Raw genomic sequence first — 23,519 nt, 5'->3', positions numbered from 1 at the left:
TTCAGGGTAAAAGCCCTAAAAGGAAATACCGTTTTCCTTCTCTGTGCACGAGCACTTCTGATGCCACATGTGCGGGGGTTTTCCCACACCAGTCACTCCTCCAAGTCTCCAGACGCCGACTGCACGGCGCCGTCTCTCTGGGCTTAGCACACACCGCACGGGTTAAGGACTCAGTCCACAAGACTGCCGCCAATTCAGATGCCAACCACAGGTAGTGGGTCCCCAGATTACCCACCTTCTGTCCAACTTGATTACAAATTAGGGGTCCGTGAACCCCTTTTCGGATTCAATAATTTGATATAATGTCTCACTGAACTCAGAGAACCACACTGCTTACATTCACTTGTTTCCTATGAAGGGTGTGATGAAGGAGACGGACGGATCACCAGATGAAGAGGTGCTTAGGGCGAGGTCTGGGGAAGGGGCTCAGAGCTTCCATGCCTTCCCCGGGCTTGCCTCCTCCCCGGAACTCCCTGTGTTCATCAGCCCAGAAGCTCTCTGAACCCCTTTGCGTAGAGATTTTTATGGAGACTACACTATGCAGGCGTGATTGATTTCGACCTCGTCCCCTCTACTCTCCCCAGAGGGTGGGCAGATGGAACTGAAAGTTCTCATCTGATTTGGGCTTTCTGGTGACCAGCCCCCATCTCAAGCTACCCAGGAATCCACCCAGAGTCGACATTAGAACAAAAGACTCTCCTATCACCCAGGACATCCTCAGGGATTTAGAAGCCCTGAGTCAGGAACGGGGGTCAAAGAACAAATACTGGAGCAAAAGATGCTCCTAGTACCCCTTCACTTAGGAACCTACAAGGGTTTAGGAGCCCAGTGTCAGGAGCTGGGGGCAGAGGCCCAATATCTGCTTCTTATTACGCCAAAGACCCAGAATGGCACATCGAGGAAGAACCATCTGATGATGGCTTCATCACAGCTGTCAGTCCATTCATCTTCCCAAAGTTCCGCTCTGGTATCAGAGATCTCCTAGGAGAGTCACAGGGACAAAAACAACAAGCAGCTGGCGGGAATTTACAAGTGAAACAGGTGAGGGGAGAAGTGCGGACCTGCTTCCAGGCGGGACTTGCTTCACCTCCATCCCCCCAGACCCTGTCACCAAGCTAGAGCGAGGCTTCAGCAACCAGCCACCCAGTCTGGACTCGAGAAAGACAGAGGAGGGGAAAGATGAGAAGAGGCAGAACAAGTGTCAAATAACCAGGATGGAGTTATAGACGCAGTTGGAAGGGAAGAAGTTAAGATTTGAAAAAGAGAAAGGAGAGAAAGAAACGAAAAGCAGTCACCGGCGGTGACTGAAGTACAAGGCACAGCCTGCAAGCTGAGAGCTGCTTTACTGTGGGGGCATTTCCGAGGACGTAAGACTGACGCCTGGGGGAACCCGCTCAGGCAGCTCTGAGGGACTGCGCTGAAGGGCAGGGGAGGGGCCAGGATATGATACTAGGAGTTTTTACAACCAAGACCAGGGGGTAGGAACCTTACCAGATGACTGTTAATTAAAGAAAACCAGGCATCTCAAGTTAAGGAATTCAGCGCTCTTCTATGCAGGGGAAGGTACAAAGGTCTGGGCTCGCTCGAATCATTCCTCTGATAAACACCTTAGCTCTCTAGGGCCAGTGTCCTGCTCATCCCCACCCTGAGCCCCCCCAGGGGGCACCGCCGGGGTGGCCGCAGAGGCCGGGCTGCCTGCTGATCTGCACCCTGAGTTCCCCTAGTCATTGTGGGTGGGATGGGGACGGCGGGGGGGCGGTAGCAGCTGGTGACTTGATGGCCACAGCACCTTTATTTACTGCTCTGGCTGCAATGTTTGTCGTTTACGCCTGTAATGACTCCTGCTGAGGCCCCAGAGCTCTGCCAACGCCAAGGGCTCGATCCTTTGCTCCCAGACCTTGGCCCGCCAGCGTCAGAGTCAGACCTGATCCGGGTCCTACTTCAGCATCTCAGATCTACGTTCTGAATTAAGTGCCTTTCAGCTTTGACAACACTACTGCCAAGTGAACTGGCCCCTTCAGTTGACTCTGAGTGGGCTGATCTCACAAAGCAACCCCAACTAATTCCTAGCTTTAACTCCGGGGTTTTGTTCTGTTTTTAGAAGTGGTACCTAAAGAGTGTCTAAAATGTTTTCTCCTAGCAGACAGGTTTTTTTTTTCCCCCTAAGTGAAATTACAGTGGCCAAGGGGAAACAAGCTGGATTTGGTGGCATCAGTTCTGTTTTTTTATATTTTAGTTTTCTCCAAACATCTTAACAATCTTAATGCATTCAAAATATTGGAAATGTATTTACAAAAATTATACACTTAAGGAGGTTTAGAGCTGGACAACAAATGGGTAACATGTTACTTAAAATACATATCATGAAAGGTCAATTTTCTTAATGCAAAAAAAGTCATACAGGTCAACTTGAGGAAAAATAAATAGCCCAACAGGGAAAAATAGGCAAATATAATCAAACAATTTATAGGGGAAAAAAACATATAAGGAGATGGGTTTATCTTAAATATAGTATTTTAAATGGTATTATCTTAAATAATATTAAACAGTAAGTAAGATTTTATCTAAAATGTTTTATTTCTTCTTAAAGAAATACACCTGTTAACCCATCTCTTGACATGCTTGGCATTTCATGTTTCCTTTATTAATTAACTATACCTGTGACGCATTGCCTTTTATTTCCAATTTTAGTTTCTTTAAAATTTAAAAATCTTCTAAGTGCAGAATCCTTCTAGGGTTTTCCTTTTTCCCTCTCACTGTCTTTTTAAAAAGCTTTATAGAGATAAATTTTTCATACAGAAAATTTCACCCATTCAGAGTGTACCTCAAATAACTTTTAGTATGTTCATAGAGTTGCGCAGCCATCAACTTCATCTAATTTTAGACTAAAAAGAATCCTTATACCCATTTGCCGTCTTTCCTGGTCTACACTCATCACAAACTCCGCTCCTTCCATCCCAGCCCTCTCCCCTGTGTCCAGCTGTAGGCAACCACAGCCATCTGTCTGCAGATTTCCCTGTTCTGGACATTTCATGCAGATGGAACCACAGACAATACGTAGTCTTCCGTGACCGGTTTCTTTCACGCAGCATGAAATGTTTATAAGGTCCCTCTGTGTTGTAACATAAACCAGCACCTCATTCCTTTTATGGCTGAATAATATTCCATTGTGAGTGTACATCCCACTTTGTTTAGCCATTCATCGATTGTGGACATTTGGGTTATTTCCCCCTCTTGCCTATTACAAATCCTGCTGCTGTGAACTTTTGTATACAGGTTTTTGGTGGGCACATGTTTTCAGTTCTCTTGAGAATGTGCCCAGGATTGTAACTGCTGGGTCAGATGGTAACCTTACACCAGACATTTGGAGGAACAGCCAGAGAGTTTTTTTGTTAATTTTGCTTTTTTATAGACGTGTAGTTGATTTACAGTGTTAGTTTCAGGTGTATAGCAAAGTGATTCAGTTATACATATACTTTCTTTTTTTTTCAGATTCTTTTCCATTATATTTTATTACAAGACATTGAATATAGTTCCCTGTGCTCTACAATAGGACCTTGTTGTTTATCTCTTTTATAGACAGTAATGTGTGTCTGTTATTCCCAAACGCCTAATTTATCCCTCCGCTGCACTTTCCCCTTCGGTAACCACAGTTTGTTTTCTATGTCTGTGCGGCCAGACTGTTTTATAGCAGCTGCACCATTTTACGCTCCCACCAGCAACGTACAACGGTTCCAGTTTCTCGGCACCGTCACCAACAGGTGTTATCATCCGACACTTTTGTTACAGCAGTTTTAGTGGCTGTGAAATGATGACCTGTTGTGCCTTTGAGTTTATATTACTTTCGTAGAGAAAGAGAAGAGTCAAAGTTTTATTTTTAAAAATGTGTGCCCCTGACCTTTTGAGCAGGCAAGAAACAACGTGGCGTGTGTGTGAGCTTCAGCCATAGACTTGGGGTGGGCAAAAGCCCCAGGACTGATTCTCCTTGATCACTGAGACAGATGACAGTGTCCTGACAACTGTTCGGATTTTCCTTCCTTTCTGGACATTTAGAATCTCAGGCTCAGAGAAAAGAACTCTGGCAAAAGTCAAGAGATCTGCATGTTCCCTGCTCGCTGCGCAAACTGAATGCATAATCTTAGAAGCAAATTAAAATCCCTCTTTTTACCTCCAGACATTTTCTTTGTCCATCACGCTCAGTCTGTAAGTGTTGGGCTATTTCTCTTCTACAGAAGATTCCATGGGAACCCTCAAATGTGTATTCTGCTCTCCTGGTTCTGTTAAATAGATGTTATCTACAGGAAGTTTACATCGCCGATGAGAATAGGATTCTCCTACCCTCAACAGCTTAGATTTTCAAATAATTTGCTGATTTACGAAGCTTCTTTATACAGCAATCCTTAATGTATACAGAGCTGTCAATAGGTAATGCTCCTTATAATTCATTAAGAAAGTGTTTAATACCAACAAAATTCTGCAGGGTTCAGGAGATCTTTGTTGGGATAAGGAGGCAGAGTTAGCTGAGGGGGGGAAATAGCCGTGGATTTAGCCTGGAATGTTACAGAAGTGTGGTTTGGCCAGAGATAAGTGACCCAGGCTCCTCACCCTTCGTTCGTCCACTTGTGACCTGGGTTATGGAGTGGAATACACTCATTATGGTTCAGAGACACATGTGAGGAGAGAAGAGAAACCCTGACCCACAGGTGTTAGGGTCCACAGAAGCCTGTTACCCGAAATGGAAGACCACTCCGGCCAATCTAATGTGGAGAACTGGGTCAGAATCACCTCATTCCTGAGAACTTCATGATTTCAGTGGATCAAGAAAAATAACCCTGTTAAACTGAACGAGGCCAGAGGCAGAGATTAACTTAAACAGTTTCATTGACTCTTGGTCTGCTCTCCCACAGGAAAACACGGCCCAAAATAAAGTTCTTCTGATTACATCTGGGAGGTCCTTTACGTATACCCTTGGGGTTTCCCTGACACATTTTATCAGTCCAGCAATGTAGGTTTAAAAAGAGATTTATCAAAAAACTGTATGATGTCAATTCTTGCTTGAGCGGCACAAATGTCCCTTCACCCATTGTTTCTTCTGTTCGGGAAACTCATATCGAACACCTGCTGTTTATCAGTCACAGTTTGAGAGCTCGAGGACCTGAAGAGAAGCAGGGTGGCACACGCCACCCATCTGGTACAGAGGAGCCCACGTGTGAATAAATACGTGTGATCAGTTCTGACGAGAGCTCTTCCAGCAGAAGAAAGATGAGTGCTTAAGTGACCAACACAGCACTTTTAATGTTACATTATCACCGAGGTGACGCTACGTTTAGTCTCCACCTCTTGGTACTGTGCGGGTGCGCAGCTGTGAAGGAGCAGTTGAGAAATGTGTCAGCTGTGAGCAGAGGTGACATTGGTCTTACGCGTTTTACACCATTGATTCATAAATGACTCTCATCCATCCTCCCTACCACCATGTCTGTGTCCTGGGTGTTCCTGCTCAGGACTCGTGCAGGGGCTTCCCCATGGCCTGGCCTCTTTGCCTTTGGAGAGCAGCGTAGGAGAAGGCATTCATTTTTAAAACACGAATCTGAGTGTGTCATTCTCTCCTCGGGGACCACGGGCCACCCTCACTCCATTTCCCATAGGAGACGGCTCACAGAGCTGTCACTGCGGATCTCAGTGTGTCCTTCTGCCCTCATCTCCATCACCCACCCCTGCGTCTGTGTGTTAGCGGTCTGGACCAGTCATGAAATTCCTCTGCTGGCCCTCCCTTCCCCCAGCTCCATGATTCCCTAGTTGCTAAATTTATGTTGATCCTTTGAGATGTGTTTCAGCTGTCACCAGCTTTCTCTGATATTGGCCCGAACTCTCTACAAGCCTTATTTATTTTTCCACATCATGTTTGTTTTCTTAATATTGTTGTTGTCGGTACTGTCCATTTTGATGTCTCCCCCAAGACCCTGTGAAATCCTTGAAGATGAAGACTCTTTCCCAGAAAAAAATCCCTGTGTTGGGTGTATTAGTAGTGTTGCTACATACTTTAATTTGTTTAATTCCTAAAGGTTTTCTCTAAACCATTGTTATCATACCTGTGCCAATTTTAAAATAAATACTGACAGATTACATTTTTTTTTCTCAGAAGATATCTTCCTGAAAATTTATGGGTAAATCAAATTACATAGGATGAATGATGTTGTCAGTGCAATAAGAAAGCTCACATTTTAAAGAATGTCAATAATGAACTGATCTGTGAGTACAAGAATAGTTGGTGATGAGAAAAATCACTCTCTTTTCCCATGCACTGTGATGGTTAGTTTTGAGTCAAGTTGAGTGGGCCACAGGGTGCCCAGATACGTGCTCACACACTTTTCTGGGTGTTTCTGTGAGGGTGTTTTTTGGCTGAGATAAACATTTGAATCAGTAGACTGAGTAAAGCAGATGGTCCTCCTTAATGTGGTGGGCCTCGTCTAATAAGTTGAAGGCATGAATAGAACAAAAAGGCTGAGTACAGGGGAACCCCTACCTGACTGCTTTGAGCTGGGAAACATCAGTTTTTCCTGCCTTCAGACTGAAACTGAAATGTTTTAATTTTTCTTGGGTCTTGAGTCTGTTAACTTTTGGACTGAAACTTACAGACTGGCTCTCCCCTGGGTCTATATATATATCTTCTGTTTCCTGGAGAACCCTAATAAAGCCCACTTTGACTTCCACTTTTATAAGTTAGGAATCTCCCGTGTTGCATTTCCTTAGACAGTGGCGTTCACCTAGGTGAAGTTAAACTTTTCGTAGTAAGTAACAAGAAAAGAACGCTGATGAAATGACATGATGAATCTATTCTTCTGTTGTAAACATTCCCTGAGGTCAAATGTGAAACTGAACATACTGCCAAAAGTCTTAACTTAAATCAAAGTCACTTGAGTCAAAGCAGTCGCTAATGCCAACGACACAGAAATTAAGGATGGAGCAGAAGGAGGGACAAAACCATGTCTCTGTTACAGCAGGTTTGGAGAGAGCCCATCGGAGTTAAAGAATGTCCATGAGGCCACACTGAGCAAAGGCAGGTGGGATAGAGGTGCCTCAAAGCATGGCAGGTCCTATCTGCTCAAACCTCACAGAAATGCAATGATGAAAACCATGGGATAAGCATGCTCTTCTTGTAGGGAAAAAAGAAAGCTGGACATACAACTAGAGAGATGAGCCAACACTTATTGCTAAATATAGGACCACATTTGCATCCCATGTTCATAAATGCAGCACAGGCAAAAAAAAAAAAGCATTTTGAGCATGGGAGTGAGGAGAGGGGATCTGATGTCTGTGCTGTCTTACAATATTTCCTAATCTAATTTTCTCATAAAATGTAATATTCAAAAATAATATGGCACGTGAGTCTTCTTATTTTAAGCATTTTCTCCCAGACTCTGGGCATCTTTCTTTCCCCTGGACCCTTCTTTTTCTGTCCCCATTCTTTTTCTCCCCACAATGCCCCAAGTCAATGGCTGAACGCAGATAAGGTGCAAAGACTGAAAGGTTAGGACTGGATATTCAGAGTTGCTTTGCTCTTTTTTTTCTATGCAATGTTCCCACTTTATGCCAGCTTTTAGTCTTATCTTTCCTGTAGGACTTTTTGCCAGAGGCCAGGCAGGAATAGGTCCCAGGAGTGCCAGGCAGTTTTGGCTGATAGCTGTCCTGTAAGTGTTGGGAAAAACATTGTCTCCTGGCAGAATTATTTACTTATTAATTAATGTAAAGTTTAATCCGTAGCATTCTGCTTTTCACTTCTAGAGATAATTAAAAGGAAACTATCAAAATGACAGGTTAAAAAAATTTTGTCCTATATCTAGGAATACATTTAACCCAGGAGGTGAAACACTTATACACTGAAAACTATAAGACATTAATAAAAGAAACTGAAGGCACAAATAGATGGAAAGATATTCCTGTCCAAGGGTTAGAAGAATTCATACTGTTAAAATGTCCATACTACCCAAAGCAAGCTATAGATCTGGTGCAATCACTGTCAAAATTCCAATGATACTTTTTACTGAAATGGAGCCATCTTAAAATTTGTATGGAACCAAAAAAGGCCCTGAATAGCCGAAACAATCGTGAGAAAGAAGAACAAAGCTGGAGGCTTCATAGCCTCTGATTTCAAACTGTATTACCAAGTTATAGTAATTAAAACAATATAGTATTGGATTCAAAACAGACACCTAGATCAATGGAACAGAACGGCCAGCCCAGTCTCTTCAATAAATCATGGTGGGAAAACTGGACTGCCACACACAAAAGAATGAAAGTGGACCACTATCGTATACCATATGTAACAACTCAAAATGGATTAAAGACTTGAATGTAAAACCTGAAACCATAAAACTCCTACAAGAAAACACAGGGGGTCAGCTCTTTGGCATTGGTCTTGACAATGGTTTTTTGGATTTAACACCAAAAACAAAGGCAACAAAAATAAAAATAAACAAGTGGGATTACATCAGACTAAAAAGCTTCTGCACAGCAAGGGAAACAATCAACAAAATGAAAAGGCAGCCTACCTAATGGGGAGAAATATTTCCAAATCATATATCTGATAAAGGGTTAATATCCAAAATATGTAAAGAACTCATACAGCTCAATAGCAAAAAAACAAACAAACAAACAAAAAACAACAGTCTGATTTAATATGGGCAGAGGATCTAGATATTTTCCTGAAGAATACATACAGATGGCCAACAGGTACACGGAAGGATGCTCAACATTACTGATCATCAGGTAAATGCAAATCAAAATCACATTGTGGGAGGGGATTGCAGGGTATAGTTCAGTGGTAGAACACATGCTTAGCATGAATGAGGTCCTGGGTTCAATCCCCAGTACCTCCACTAAAAATAAACAACAAACCTAATTACCCCCCCCAAAAGAACCTCACAGTGAGCCATCCCTTCACCTGTTAGAATGGCTATTATGGAAAAGATAAGGAAAAACAAATATTGGTGTGGATGTGGAGAAAAGGGAACCTTGTGCACTATTGCTGGGAATGGAAATTGGTGTGGCAACTATGGAAAACAGTATGGAGGTTTCTCAAAAAATTAACTACCATATGATCCAGCAATTTCACTTCTGGGTATTTGTTCAAAGAAAATGAAAATACTAACTTGAAAAGATATATGCACCCTCATGTTCATTGCAGCATTATTTACAATAGTCAAGATATGGAAACAACATAAGTGTTGGTTGATGGATCGATATACACAGAATGGAATATTATTCAGCCGTAAAAAAGAATGAAATCTTGCTATTTTTGATGACATAGATGGACCTTGAGGGCATTATACTAACTGAAATAAGTCAGACAAAAAAACAAATACCATGTGCACTCACTTATAGGTGGAATTTAAACAAAACAAAAACCAAGCTCAGAAAACAGATTGATTGCAGGGGCAGAGGTGCAGGGAGAAATGGGTTGAAGGTGGTCAAAAAGTACAAATTTCCAATTATAAGATAAATAAGTCATGGGAATGTAATATATAGCATGGTGACAGTGGTAAATAATAGTGTATTGCATATTTGAAAGTTGCTAAGAGAGTAGATCTTAAAAGTTCTCATCACAAGAAAAAAGATTTTTAATTACATATGGTGACAGATGCTAACTAGACTTACTGTGATGGTGATCATTTCTCAGTGTTTACAAATATGGAATCATGTTGTACACCTGAAACTAACATAATGTTATATGTCAACTACACCTCCATTAAAAATATTTTTGTCATGTTTCCTCAGTTTTTCCTCATTACTCCATCATGTGGGATGGGCGAAGCCAGGTTTGTGAGAGAGCAGTTCCAACTGGCCCATTTTGGTGGGAAAGAGGGAAGAGCCCCAGTGAATTAATGCCCCTTAAGATAAAGAAGAGAAAGAATCACCTTAATGCTGCTTAAAAACAGAATTTAGATTGGCAATCTTTTTTGTCCACATCAAGCTGGGTTTAGTGTAGAAGCCAACAGTACACGGATGATCTGTGCCTGTATTCATTTCTAGAGAAAAGCTGTCATTAAAACTCACATAGGAAAGTGCTTCTTAAACCTAAAGGAACGAATAGTGTTACACCTACCACTTTCTGGGCAAATCCTAATCCACGTTCCTTTAAAAGCTGCTTTTCTTTTTTTTTAAATTGAAGTACAGTCAATTACAATCTGTCAGTCTCTGGTGTACAGCACAATGTCCCAGTCATGCATATAATGCATATATTCGTTTTCATATTAAAAGCTGCTTTTCAATTCAGCTTTGGTTTACCTGTTTCTTCCACTTACCTCTTAAACCAAATCACTAGTTACAAGTATTTTTCACCTGTAACCCAAATGCTTGCATGAGCTTATATATACATATTATATATGCACGTGTAATGCTTATATACAATGTTTAATATATGCGGGCATTGTGGGTAATTTACATAGAATTGTAATTGCTCAGAATTTTCTGCTTGAGTGTGGGCTGGAAACTGACCTCTTACTCATTCTTGCAGGCGATTTTTTTGTGAATGCAAAAAAAACAAATCCCTCCCAGCCTCATTCCCGCCACTGCCCCACAGGCGAGAACGCGCGCGCGCGCACACACACACACACACACACACACACACACACAGGACAGTGAGTTCGACCCTGTGATGTCGATTTAGGTCGGTTGAAATAGCTCCAGTCCCGATTTTGCCGCGGCCTGGTCCTTGGTGGAGGAAAGCCGCGGCGTGGGGAGACAGCCTCCCGGCGCTCTTCCCAGCGGCTTGGGCTGGGCAGCATTTGAATTTGACCACCCTCTGCGTGCGCGCTCTCGGGTGCGCAAGTCTGTGTGTGGCCGGGGGAGCTACCTCGTGCGTGTGAAAGATTCATCCGCCCAAGAGCGCCCAGGGGTCGTGATGACCGAACCCAGTGCGCCGTCAATGGGCAGCCCGCCCCTGGGGGTGGCGGTTGGGTGGAGGAGCGGAGCTGGGGTTTGGGCTCCGGGGCCAGACAGACCCCTTGGCGCGGCGATGGGCAGTAGGAAGCAGTAAGGATCAGGTCCAAAGAAACAAAGACGCCGGAGGGGCCATGGCTGGGGCGGAGGCCGGAGGGCGGAAGCGGCGCCTGGGCAGCCAGGTGTGCGGACAGGGGAGCCGGCGACGAGAGCTGCCGCTGCCCAGCAAGGTGCCCCGCGCCGTGGACCTGCCGCGGTGGCAGATTCGGCTGCAGACCCGGAGTGCAACCATGGAGACGCAACGTGTGTCCCATGGTAACCCGAAACAACGTTATTTATGAGCCCTCTGCTTACCCCTCCTTTGCTTCGCCACACTTGCAGCCGGCGTGCAAGGAGGCGCCCGCTCTGCCCGGCCTCTCCCTCCCCTCCCGGGGCCGCAGCCACGAGGTAGCCGCAGCCGAGCCAGGGTTAACGCCGGGCGGGAGGCGGCGGCTCCACCCGCGGAAATCGCGGTAGTGCCTGTTTGTAAAAACCACGCGTGCGTGCGCCGCACGCACACCCGGCCGGCGGGGAGGGAGGGGGCGTCTACCCCAGGAGGGGATGCTTGGAGGGGCTCCCAGTTCTACCGAGACAGTTCGGCTCGCTTAACCTTGGTGCAGCCCGAGACTCCCTGGTCCAGTGGGGTTCAGGGAGAGCAGCCGGTGTGTGTACGCGCGCGCGCGCGCGTACACACACAGATACACACACACACACACACACACACACACACACACACACGCCCGCCCGCTCCTGTCGTCGCCGCCGCCCTGCCAGGGTCCCTGCCTTTGGGGACAAGTGGGGCGCCAGCGGCACCCCACACTGCCTGCCGAGCAGCCCCCGAGCCGGCCGCGCCGCCCGGTGTCCCCGCGTGCGCCCCGCGCGTCGGCGCCGCTGTCGCTGGCAGAGCGCTGCCCGCCCGCCCGCCCGCCGGACACGCACGCTGTCGGAGCTGGCCCCGCGGCTCGCAGCCTCTTCTCCGCGCCCCTGCTCCCTGCTCTCGGCTTTTGTTTAAAGCAGCAGCAACCCCACGCCGTCCTCTCCGGCTTATTTTTCTTTCTCCGCGGCGGCCAAAAAGAGTTGATTGTCATTGTGACCCGCCGGAGACAGGAGAGGGACAGGGGTGGCAGAGGGAGAAACCGAGGAGCCGACAGAATTTTTTTTTTCTTCAAAAGCCAACTCCACCCAGTCTTAGTTCGGTCCAGTCTCTACTTTGATCATCACAAGACAATGGATTAAGTTACTCTTCTCTGGGCCAGAAGTCGGGTTCAGACTTGGGCAACATGAAGGAAAAGGCGATGATTAAGACCGCTAAAATGCAAGGGAACGTGATGGTGAGTGCTGGCGGGCGAGGCGCGCGCGGGGGCCGGGGAACCCGCAGTGAGGAGCGGCGATGAGGGCAGAGTCCCGACCCCCACCCCCACCCCGGGAGTGACCGCGACCCCCGGGCGGAGCGCAGCGGCGCCTCCATCACTTGGCACTTGGCACCCTACCCCCCACCCCCAACCAAGCAGCGGCCGCCGCCGGTGTGCGGCGGGCCAGGGGTGTATTTGCAAATTGCAACTTTGCGGCTCAGCAGCCCCTCTCCTTTGGGTGGGTGGCTTGGTGTCTTGGGCTAGGGGTGGGTTGCGCGAGGTGAGGACGGGGCCGCGGACCAGCCCCCGCCGGCCGCGCGTCTGCCCGAGTTTGCAGCGGCCCCCCGAGTGGCGGTACCGGGGGACCCGCGCAGAGCGAGGTTGCCGAGGCCAAGGGAGGGCCGCTGGGCCCGATGCCCGCGCCGGCCTCGGGGCTGCGAGTCCCCGCGCTCGAGACCTGTTGGCGTCCGCCGAGCCTGCGGTTCACTCGGAGCGGACACCAGGCGCTCTGCTCCGGCTGCTGCCACCGCGGCCGCCAGCCAGGCGGAGCCCTGCTCTCGGGTGTGACCACGATGACTCCCCGGAAAGGGTGACTGTGCCAGCGAGCGTAATCATGGCACATGGTCCCCCGAGGAGGACCGTGCGCCGGGGACACCTCCGATCGGTGGGAGCTCCGGGGCTGCAGGCCAGGGGAGCAGCTTCCCCTCGGTAACTTTGCTAACTCGAGGACCCCGGCGTCCCGCCTCCCGCGCCGACCCTCGCCTGCTCCCGGGGACCGCGCCGCCCTCTGCGCCGCTGCTGTCGGCTTCCTGGAGCGCGGGCAGGGGGTCGAGGGGTCAGGGCGCTGGCACCTCCCGGGGAGGACGAGGAGGTTGCCATCTTGTTCTCTGGAAACGGCGCGCCTGTGAGTGTTTATTTGGCTGATGTTTTAACCCTTTAGGGGTTGGTGTGAGACGCTTGGGAAGAGGGGCTCTGCTCTCACACTACTCGCCCTCCCCCGTACTTGGATATGGGGGAGGGACCGCGAGGTGGGGACTGCCCTGTTACTTTGAAGGGACAGAAGGAAATGCAGGAATTCCTTCAGGTGCAAGGCCTAGAGTCGCTTACGAGGTGGGGGCGGGTGGGGGAGCGGAGGTGTGTTTGAAAGAACCAGGTCAGTGGTCCATCTTGAGGTCTTACTTTCAACAAAAAGAAACAAGAAATTAAAAAATGTATTAAAATTGGACAAATACCCAGAAGGCTTAACCACACCCACAGCAGGACACCTGTTGCCTGGCGGAGGAGGGAGCATCAGCTTTGTGGCAGTTGACCCCTGGCCCGAGGTGTGCATGGGCCCTTAAGAGCACAGTGTCTGTATCCAAGGGGCTATTTTGTAGAACCACCCCCCTCCACCCCCCACCCCCTCCGGCGACAGGCCCCTCATTCAGGGGCCTTCATAGTCTGGTTTTCTGGCTAGCTGACCTAGTTGTTTGTGAAAATACATGTGTCCCTAATTTTCCCACACCCTTTTTAGCCATTGTGTTGTTCAGCATCATTTCTTGTATAAACAGGGCAGAAACGTGCGTGGCCTCATGTTTTCCCATTAAGTTCCCACCCACATCTGTATTTCCTCTTTTATATTCTGCTCCAGTGCACTAGCAAAACCTGCCTAGTTAGGACTGAGGCAAAGAGAGGCTTCACTTTAGTTCTGTGGATAATAATGATGATGCTTTATTGATTCCTCACCTAAATCTGTTGTCCAAGGAGTGTTTCTCCTCATCATGTGGATGGTAATTGTGACATAGCGACATCTTTCTATTACATCCTTGTTAAAAACTTTTAAGGTCTTCCCTCCCACTCCCCCCTCTCTGCAGTGACTTCGGAAGATAAAGACTGAGAGGAATATGAATCTCATTTTCGCTCCAGCTCTGAGTCAGGCAGTTCCAGGGGTGCACACTCAGGCCGCTCGTAAGTGCAGTCAGGGCAGGCTGAACTGCTCCTAGGAAAGTCCACAGCAGCAGCCATGTCTTTAGGACCATCCGTTTGTCCGCCTCAGAGAAAAATGAGACACAAGTCGCACTCAACTTTTAAAGGTTCTGTCAGTCCTTAAATTGATCATTCTGACTCTGCAGTCTGCTTTGTCCCTCTTTTGAAATGTCATGTTCCAAACTAAATCCACGCAGCTTTAAGCGAGTGATCACGCTGCCCCCAAGTCATCGCTCTGAGACTTAGTGATCCCCGATTTTCCATCAGTTGTTTTGGAAGACTGGCTAATCACAGCCTCCCTTCGGTTAGATGACTGGCAGATTCTGCGCGCTTGCAGCTTGATTGGAACTGAGGTGGTATCTTGCATCCCCGATGAGGATGGGGTGATTTACTGCCATTGCTGACAGCCGCGTTGCTGCACATCTGAGCGCTGTGAAAGCGGCAGAGGCTGCCACGTTGTGCAGTGCTGGTGCGTGGACACGCACCCGGAGGTGCGGGCACAGACTCCGTCTCCGCGCAGGGCACTCAGGGCTGACGGAGCTGTCTGGACCACGCCTGAGGTTTGCTAAGTTAAAGGAAGCACTTGATGCCGCCAGAGCCATCAGAGAGGGCCACATCCCTGCACAGCCGGCGATGGACATGCTCCTGATCCCGGTGTCTTCTCACGCCCGTTCCCACGTGCAGCCGTCCTGGATCTGTGGTCTGTGGTCCCCAAGAACTGCCATGCCATCGTCCTTAATAGAAAGTCTGTTTTTTATATAAAATCTTAGCGAACGTTTTATTCCTCACACGTTGGTGTAGAAGTTTAGCACGGGTGACAGACGATTAAGAGAAAGCAAACTTCCTAGCATAGTATCTCGTCTCGCTTTGGGTGAATAAATGAGTAAAAGAAATAACATGGGCGGAACCACTCACAACTCCTATTTTAATTCCTGAGAAGAGTCTCTTTCACAAAATTTATTTCTAACATTGCGAGAAGGGAGCCTGCCACATGCCATCTGCAATTTAATACACCCAGAAAGAGACTGAGGTTTTTCCACTCTCTCCAAGCAAAAATTATTTTTTAAAATAACTGTTTTCATAAAATGCACATTTGAGAATTCATGGGGGGGGGTGACTGGCATGTTTTCTCGGCCCTCTTTCCTCGATGTCCTGCTCGCTGAGCTGCTGTTTGCGTTGAGTGGCCATTCGTGACAGGCGCATCCTCTAGCAGGAGGCTCTAGGGTCAAGGGAAACTTTATTATGCAGAGGATGTTACTTCATGCTGAATTCCCTTACTCTGCCCGTAACAGCTTTTCCCAGACGTCGAGTTGCTTACTGGAGACTGAGTAAAGGTTGGTTCGAACGTAAAAGTCCCCAGGACTGCCCTCTGCCCTTTGGGGACAGTCTCCCCCTTCCTTGGTGTGTGCTGTTGACTCTGCAAGTAGATGGCGGGCGAGTGAGGTTGGGCAGGCCCGTGGTGACCAGAGGAGGTTCAGAAAAAGGCGGTAAGGGTCAAAGGCCTGTGAGCCACAGGGCTGCCTGAGAGTGTCATGGGTGCTTGGTGCTGGTTTTAAGCGAAAGTTGCAGTTCGGGAATGAAGTTCTTGTGTCAGGAAAGCTGACGTTTGTCCAAGGGCCGCTGGAGCTGGTGGCGGGGCTCTGGTCCCTGAGTGGATGCGTCTGTGGTATCTTCCCAGGTCCTGCCTTCCCATCCTCTGTTGGATAGAAGCCCCCAGCCCAACCGCCCTCTGTGAGAGCTGCTGCCTCCCAGGCCGTTTGGGTGCTGCACTGATTCAGTTCCATGAAACAGGATGACCTTCCGCGTTGATGCCCAGTGAGCAGAGGAAGGGCTTTGAGGTTTATCGATGAGTTATGGGAAGACATAGACCCCCACTGTCAACCCTACATGGGACCAGTGACACTTGTGGGATGGCTTCTAGGGGCGCCGCCCTTAGAGGTGCGGTAGTCCCCCCGTCTGAGGCACCACTCCTGCTCCCCCGTGTAGGGGTGGGCACGCTGGCGACAAAAAAGGCGTGGGGCTGGTTCTAACTGTGAGCTTGGTCGCTTGTATATTGGGCAGAATTTGCCTTCTTGAAATGGGTCCCCAAATTACTTCTGAGGTCCCCAGCTTTTGAGAGTTTATCCCTGGGCTTCCCAGTGGTACGATATCTACCTAGATATTTCTCTGCTTCCTGGTTGTTCAGTGTCTGTTCATGGAATCGTCAACCTCATAACCAGACTCCTCCCAAAATATTGATTAATTCCACCTGGGCAGAAAAAAGAAAGCACGAAGCGGGTGTCATTTCACACGCCTCTCTGAGAAGGTTTGCAGGGCTGGGGAGACTTCCAACACTAACTTCCAACAACAGATGCACAGAGGTGCTGAGATCTCCGGGAAGAAGTTCCTGTTATAGGGGTGGTCAGTTCAGGATGCTTGGTAAATTGTCTTGAGTAGAACCGTCACCCGTAGGTCGGGCTGTCCTGCTTTTACAGAGCCCCATGCAGGTCCTTCCTTCGCGGGTCGCTGAGTGTTCACGTTGGGATGTAAAGTTCCCCTTCCCTGTGCCGCAGTTACTGCCCTCCTTTCTCTGATGTGTCCTGGCTGCTGATTGTATTACTCCAGACGTGTTCATCACTTGGACTTTGAACTCCCTGTGTTGTTGCTAAGACGTGTGGTGTGTTTCCAGAACATCAGCATCTTTGTTCACCCGTGGTCAGGTGCCGTGCAGGGGATTCCCCAAGTGGATGTGTGAATGGACAGGTGTGGATTTCCACACTCAGCGTAAATGGCTTTGGTGGGAAGGGTCCATGGTTCCACTCGTACTTTTCTTTCTTTTATTTAAAGAACTTCTTCAAATCCTAAAGCGTCAGATCACAGGAGAGATTAATCCGACACCCGGTGTATGTTCCACTTACAGCTACAATGAACTTGAAACTTTTGCTCACTTGAGGGGTCACCATGTGTGGTTTTTTTCTAGCACCACCAGGCAATTCTTCAACACCAGCTGGATGTCCTGTAATGCAACTCAGTTCCAACACGGTCCGTCTGGAGATAGCGTCAGATCCCACAGGTTAGGGGCTCAGCCGCAAAAGACTGTCCCCACTGTAGACGCCAAGCTCAAGTCCAGGTGCTTCTGACAAGGGCTGGAGGTCACAGGTCCCCAGGACCCCTGCTCAGCTTCCATTAACGCTAGAGTGACTCACCGAACTCAGGAAGTCAGTTTTCTTGCTAGATTGCTGGTTTATGACTAAGGATATTAAAACACAAATGAGCAGCCATGTGAAGAGATTCAGAGGGTCTTGGAGGGTCGCAAACACAGGAGCTTCTGTCCCTGGGGAGTTTGGGGTGTGTGTCACCTTTGATGGTTCTGGCTCACCAACCTGGAAGCTCTACAAACCCCGTCTTTTTGGGGTTTTTTTGGAGGCTCCATTACACAGGCAGCAATGATCAAATCACTGGCCACTGACCACTGATTCAACCTCTAGCTTCTGTCCCCTCCGCGGCGGTCAGAGGGTGGGACGGAGGGTGCCAGCGCTCTAATCATGGTTGGTTCTCCTGGAAGCCAGCCCCCATCCTTCGGGGATTCCCTGCGGGCACCTTGTTCACCAAAACCCTGTTCTTGTTGAAAGGGGCTTATTATGAACAACACGACTCTCATTTCACGTTAAGGCTCTGAAGCAGTTTCAGGGACTGAGACAAAAGACCAAACGTGATGACGGAAGACGTCCCCATGGCTCTTAACGCTCAGGAGAGGAGAGTCAAAGGCTCTGGAAGCTGGGAATGTGGCTGCAGACCAAACTACGCAACATCACAGTTCAGTAACTGCTCCCTCAGTATACCGCTTCTATGTGGGGAGGGAAATCAGTCTACCCCAGACCATTGCTTTCTTTTCCCTTCATTAATTCAAAAATAAATTCAATGAGGAGTGTTTTGTGAGCTCTTTTGTTCCCGGGAGCCAGTTCTGCTTGGCTAGCAGGGCCACATTGCAGACCTCAGGAAGGGGCACGTCCCAGACCGTGGAGGACACACGCACCGGCTGAGCCCGGAGTCGGGAGCTGGGCAGACCTGGTCAGAACTCCCCTTCGTCCTGTGCTTCCTGCGACGTGGGAACAGGTTCCATTCAAGACGTGGAGGGTCTGCAAGTCCATCCCGGGCAGTGAGGCTCAGCAGTGGCTGGATGCCACCGTCATCAGGGAGGTTTTGGAGAGTCCAGAGGCTTCCGGTGACCCTGTGAGCAGGCGGAGGTGAGAATGCTTGGTTGAGGACAGAGGTTCCCAGCCTTGCTGCCTGTTGAAATCACCAGAGGAACTTTCTTGAGGGTCACTTCAGGCTAGCCACACCATACCCCCAACACTCACACACACATGCACACACACACAGCCAACATACACCCTCCAACACACACACACATATACACATGCGTGCACACACCCAGCACACACATGCACATCCCCAATAACTACACATACACGCCCCTCAACACACATGCACATCCAACACACACTCCTTCAACACACATATATACACACATGCATACACACACCCAACACACACATGCTGCACACGCGCAGACACCCTCCAATACCCACACACGCATGCACCTCAACACACACACGCATCCACACACACCGAACATCCACACACACAGTCACCATCACACGTGTACACAGCACCCACAGACCCACATGCACACACAGTCAACATACACACCTCTCACACACACACACACAGGCATACACACACCAGCACACAGATGCCACATGTACTCTGCAATACCCACCCATGCACGCACCTCAACACACACATGCATCCACATACACACACACAGCCCCCATCACACACATGCACCTGCACACACATGCACACACGAGCGCGCAGCGCTCTGCCGTGGCTCCGCGTTGCAGCCGGGGCGTTAGCATGCCTAATAGTGCTTCTGTTGGCAGCCGAGATGGAGAACCCCTGGCTTAGAGGCGACTTCTTAAACAAACATCATCATCAGAGCCTCCAGAAATCACACTGTCGTTTATCAGAAGCCCCCTCGGTTAGTGGAAATCGCAGTCAAGGCTGGTTTCCCGGGTGGTGGAGGAAGCAAATGTCCGGAAAGCTGGGAAGAGATCCCAGGAGAGAGAAGAGGAGTCCTGGGGAGAGCTGAGCTCTGTGCCTCTGGTGCAAGGCTCTCGCCTTGTCCTGGGCTGGGGAGGGGACACCGGCATGTGGGCAGTCAGCTACCCTCTTCTTCTTCTTCACGCCCAGAGGTGAGCGATCCTTCTGACTGCAGGACACTCTAGTACTTGTCTGTGACCCACTTGAAAATTTATTTCAAACCAGTGGGGCAAGTGGAACAGGGCGGGTCAAACAGAGACTGTAGCTTCTGGAGCAGCAGGAGAGATTCTGGAAGTTGCCGTCAGCTCTGGGAGTGGCCTCTGCAGGCAGCCCCCAGGACCGCTGCTTCCTCCTGGGGCCACCAGGGAGTTCAAAAGCGGGTTCCTCCCCAGGGATCTTTCAGCTCTACCCCCTCCCCAGCCCCCCGGCCGCCGTAGCCTTGCCTCCTCGGTGCTGACCTCGGACATGCTGGAGAAGGTGCGACCTTCGTGCGGAACGAATATTCTGTGGGCGTGACAGGTCCCTGTGCGCTGACTTACACTGGGCGCCATCGCTTTGGTCGCTTGGCTTTCTTAGCTCTTAAGGGAAAGCAACCAGGCTGCACTAGCAGCGCTGCCAAGGGTGCTCCGGTGTCCAGTCTGGCATTCCTCCCCTGAGACAACAGAAAGGAGCCGCTGGCCAGCCAGTCCAGCCACCAGACCTGGCTGTCAGCGCACCAGCTGTGGGTGGGCTGGGGCTGGGGCTGGCCAGGGGAAGAAGCCGAGGGCTGACCCCTTTTCTCCATGATAAAGGTGTTTGAAGAATGAGGTCTTCCTCTGTTTTTCCCAGCCTGCCAGACCAACGCCCCTCTTCGGCAACATTTAGCTTTGCTTCAAACAATTCTCCTTGTGTGATTTTGGTTATGTACACGCGAGTAGGAAATCCTCTCCTAGTAGGAGCCCAGCTACGAGCTTCAACTTCCCATGCCTTCTAATTCTCCAGTTTTTGCAAAATGAGACTTAACGATCTTCAAGCCAAAATTCTCTCTTGCTTACAAAAGGATTCCATCAGGGACTAGCCTCTCTATGCTCAGGCCAAAAACGAATTCACACATTGGATGGAAACTATAATTATTTGTAACAGAAAACCGAGGATTTCCTGGTTAAATACTAGTTTCCCAGAAATATCTGTTTATTAGACCAAACCAAACCCTGGTCAACTTCCCATAATAGAAATCTGGGGGCTGCTCTTCGTCCTGTGACTCTGTAAGTCGTGCACATACTTTTAAGATCCCCCACTCCTTCACTTCAAACCGAATTATACTAGTAAATTCCTGTTCGCACAGCACCTGTGGAGATTATGAAGCAACGTTGCATCCACGCCGTGTGATGCGAGAACAGCCCGTTGTGGTGACGGGGCAAGAAGCATTTCTTTTTAATGGTTGAAGGAGCTGAGACCGGGGCGGGGGTTGTTCAGCGGGACGGTCGAGCTCAGCTGCCACACTCCGGGGCCAGGGCCTTTGCAGCCCACGAAGTACTCTTCCAGAAATCCCCCCCTTTCCAGCCACGGCTGGAATGAAGCAGAGCCCGAGCGTGGGAAGGGAGTCTCAGGTCGCCTGGACCAAGGTCTCGCCTGACCCTCGCCCTCGTCGGACTTCTGGCCTTCCGTGCAGCCGGTGCCGGGAACTCTGCCGCTGGTGGCAGGTTCTCTCCCGTTCGCGTGAACCCTGCCTGCAGTGAACTTCCCGCGGTCCCAGCTCTCAGCCTCTGACCTGCGGAAAGTTAGTCCCATCCCTGCTGTAAGTGGCAGTCTGACCTGTCGTGGACGGCCGTCACGTGTCGTCTTTGCGGTCTCTTTCCCAGGAGAAGCGTCTCTGTGTCCTGCAGTCTCTGTACATTTGATGGGAGTGACTGTGCGTTTAACGACTAGGGGCACCTCCCTCCCATCCAGCCGTTGCCCTTCTTCAGCGTCTCCGCTTCCCCAAGTTTCTTCCCATTTTATTGTTGTTGTTGTTGGTTTTTCGCCTGTTTAAAACCAACTTCCAGAGCCAGGACTCAGTTCGGGTGGACCCAGCCCAGGCCATGTTTTAGGAAAGGGCCTCGTCTTTTATGAAGCTCTCCGCAGAGGGTGAGGCTGAGACGTGGGGACGGAGAGTCACGACGTGCACAGCTGGCTGAGGTTTGCTTACAGAAACGGTAGAAGCAGCCCCGCCAAACCTTCAGCCGCGAGGCGCCTTCTGCAAAGCAGGGGTTGTTTCAGCCTGGCTGACCGAAGGTGACTCTGCCTCAGGTCTCTCTTGCTGTTTGCTGTGTGTGAAGCAGTTCAGCCTCACCTGCAAACGGGAAACTCCAGTAATTTAAAATGAACCTTCCTGTCCCCTTGAAAGACACACAGTCCCCTGCCGGGAGCTCTCTGCCCTCCTAGTGAGCGGAGGAAGGCCCAGGAGGCATCAGCGCAACCTCAGGAGGGGGCAGGCACGGGCGCTGGATAATGCCGCCCGCAGACACGCCCGGCTGCCCGAGGAACCTGCAGTTCAGCCCTCACCCGACGCCGCCGGTGTCAGCTCTCCATCTGTGGGGCGACGCTTCTCTTTAAGTGCCCCCAGCACCTCAGCTGCATGAGCTTAACCAGGGCAAGGCGATGAAAATAACAGCGAGAAGACACCCGGCAAAAAGTCGAATTTTCCCCCAAGATTTGTAATACTAGGTTTTGGCAAAGATATGGAGCAGTGGGAACCCTAATCGCAGGTCGAAGGCGCAGCTGAAACTTTGCAAAGGATTTCACATTAGCTGCTCACGTTGGTGATGTACACAGCCCTGTGCCTCCCTGTCTCACTCCTGGGTTGTACCCACGAGAAGCTCCTGCAGGTGTGCACCAGGGACAGGTACGAGAATGCTTATGGCAGAAGTGCTTGTAATAGCCTCAAACTGGAAGCCAGTCACATCCTTGTCTCCAGGGGGATGCATGACTGTTAGTGTGTGATGCAGTGGAGTCCCAGATGGGGCATCAGCAGAGTACCGGGGGGGCATCCGTGGGGTACCAGGCGGGGCGTCAGTGGAGTACCAGGCGGGGCATTGATTGAGTACCAGACAGGGTGCGAGTGAGGAGCGCGTGCTCAGAAACACGGGCTTTCTCACCCAGTGCTGAGCAAAAGAAGTCGAGTCTGAAGGAATACGTGCTGTGTGGTTACGTTTATATAAAGGTCACAACAGGTGAAGCTAAATGCCCTGTTAAGGGACGCTGACGTGGAATCCCTGACAGATGTGGTAACAGTTTTAGAAAAATTAGGGGAATTATTTTTCTTTTTAAATTTTTTTATGATTATCTTTTTTCATGTCTTATTTGCCTTTTTTTTAAACATTTTTTATTGAGTTACAGTCTGTTCACAATGTTGTGTTAATTTCTGGTGCACAGCATCATGTTTCGGTCACACAGGTGCACACATATATTCGTCTTCGTATTTTTTAGCATAGGTCACGACAAGTAATTGAATAGAGTTCCCTGCGCTACACAGTAGGACCTTGTTGTTTACCTATTTTATATAGAGTAGTTAGTATCTGCAAACCTCCAACTCCCTAAAATCAGGGGAATCCTGACCATGCAAATCACAGAACCGTTGCCTGTGGCGGGGGTGACGGTGGCTCGGAGGACGCAGGGGACTGTTATTGACATGTTGGAGGTGCTGAGGCTTAAGCAGGGCTCACGCAGTCTGCTTCTTACTAACTCCTGTCTGTGCAGTGACGTTGGGTGTGTTTTTCTCTGCCTGTGCTGTGTTTTATGATGTGAAGAGACAGATCTTAAAATGTGTTTGGCATCCCCTGGGTGAATGGGCAGTCCCCACGTGCGGGACATAGACCCCCTTTACCTGCAGATGAAAACCATAGCCCTTAGAGGTCGAAGTGGCCGTGGGGTTCAGCGTCCCTTCATCTGGGAGGCATGGTGAGGCCCAGAGGCCAAGGGAGGTCTCAGTGCTGCTCTGTGGGGGGCCCCAGTCTGGGATAGAAACCAGCCATGTGGAGGGAGATGGGAATGGTCTCCAGACACCGGGTGGACCAGGGACAATGCGAAGGAAGAAGCCCGGGTAACCCCTGGAGGGGAAGACGTCAGGACTAGCAGATAGAAGGATCTATCAGGAGAGTTGAGATGGGCTGGAAGATACTG

At 49.5% G+C, this 23,519-nt stretch overlaps 1 protein-coding gene across 2 annotated transcripts in view; it reads left to right on the top strand.

The window, feature by feature from the left end:
• Nucleotides 1-23,519, top strand: part of DPP6 (dipeptidyl peptidase like 6) — an 846,122-nt gene that overhangs the window by 66,744 nt on the left and 755,859 nt on the right. Inside the window, exon 1 of one of the 2 annotated variants that reach the window (XM_074366691.1) lies at nucleotides 11,943-12,308. The exons of the other annotated variant lie outside the window; for it this stretch is intronic. Coding sequence (XP_074222792.1) covers nucleotides 12,258-12,308 — 51 coding nt within the window. The 5' untranslated portion in view covers nucleotides 11,943-12,257. Of the gene's footprint in view, nucleotides 1-11,942; nucleotides 12,309-23,519 lie in introns of those variants that run through there. 2 annotated transcript variants of the gene reach the window in all.

This window comes from Camelus bactrianus, chromosome 7, assembly GCF_048773025.1.
Source record: "Camelus bactrianus isolate YW-2024 breed Bactrian camel chromosome 7, ASM4877302v1, whole genome shotgun sequence".
Lineage (NCBI taxonomy): Eukaryota > Metazoa > Chordata > Mammalia > Artiodactyla > Camelidae > Camelus > Camelus bactrianus.
The sequence above is the reverse complement of the archived record's forward strand: the minus strand, read 5'-3'. Positions and strand labels throughout refer to the sequence as shown.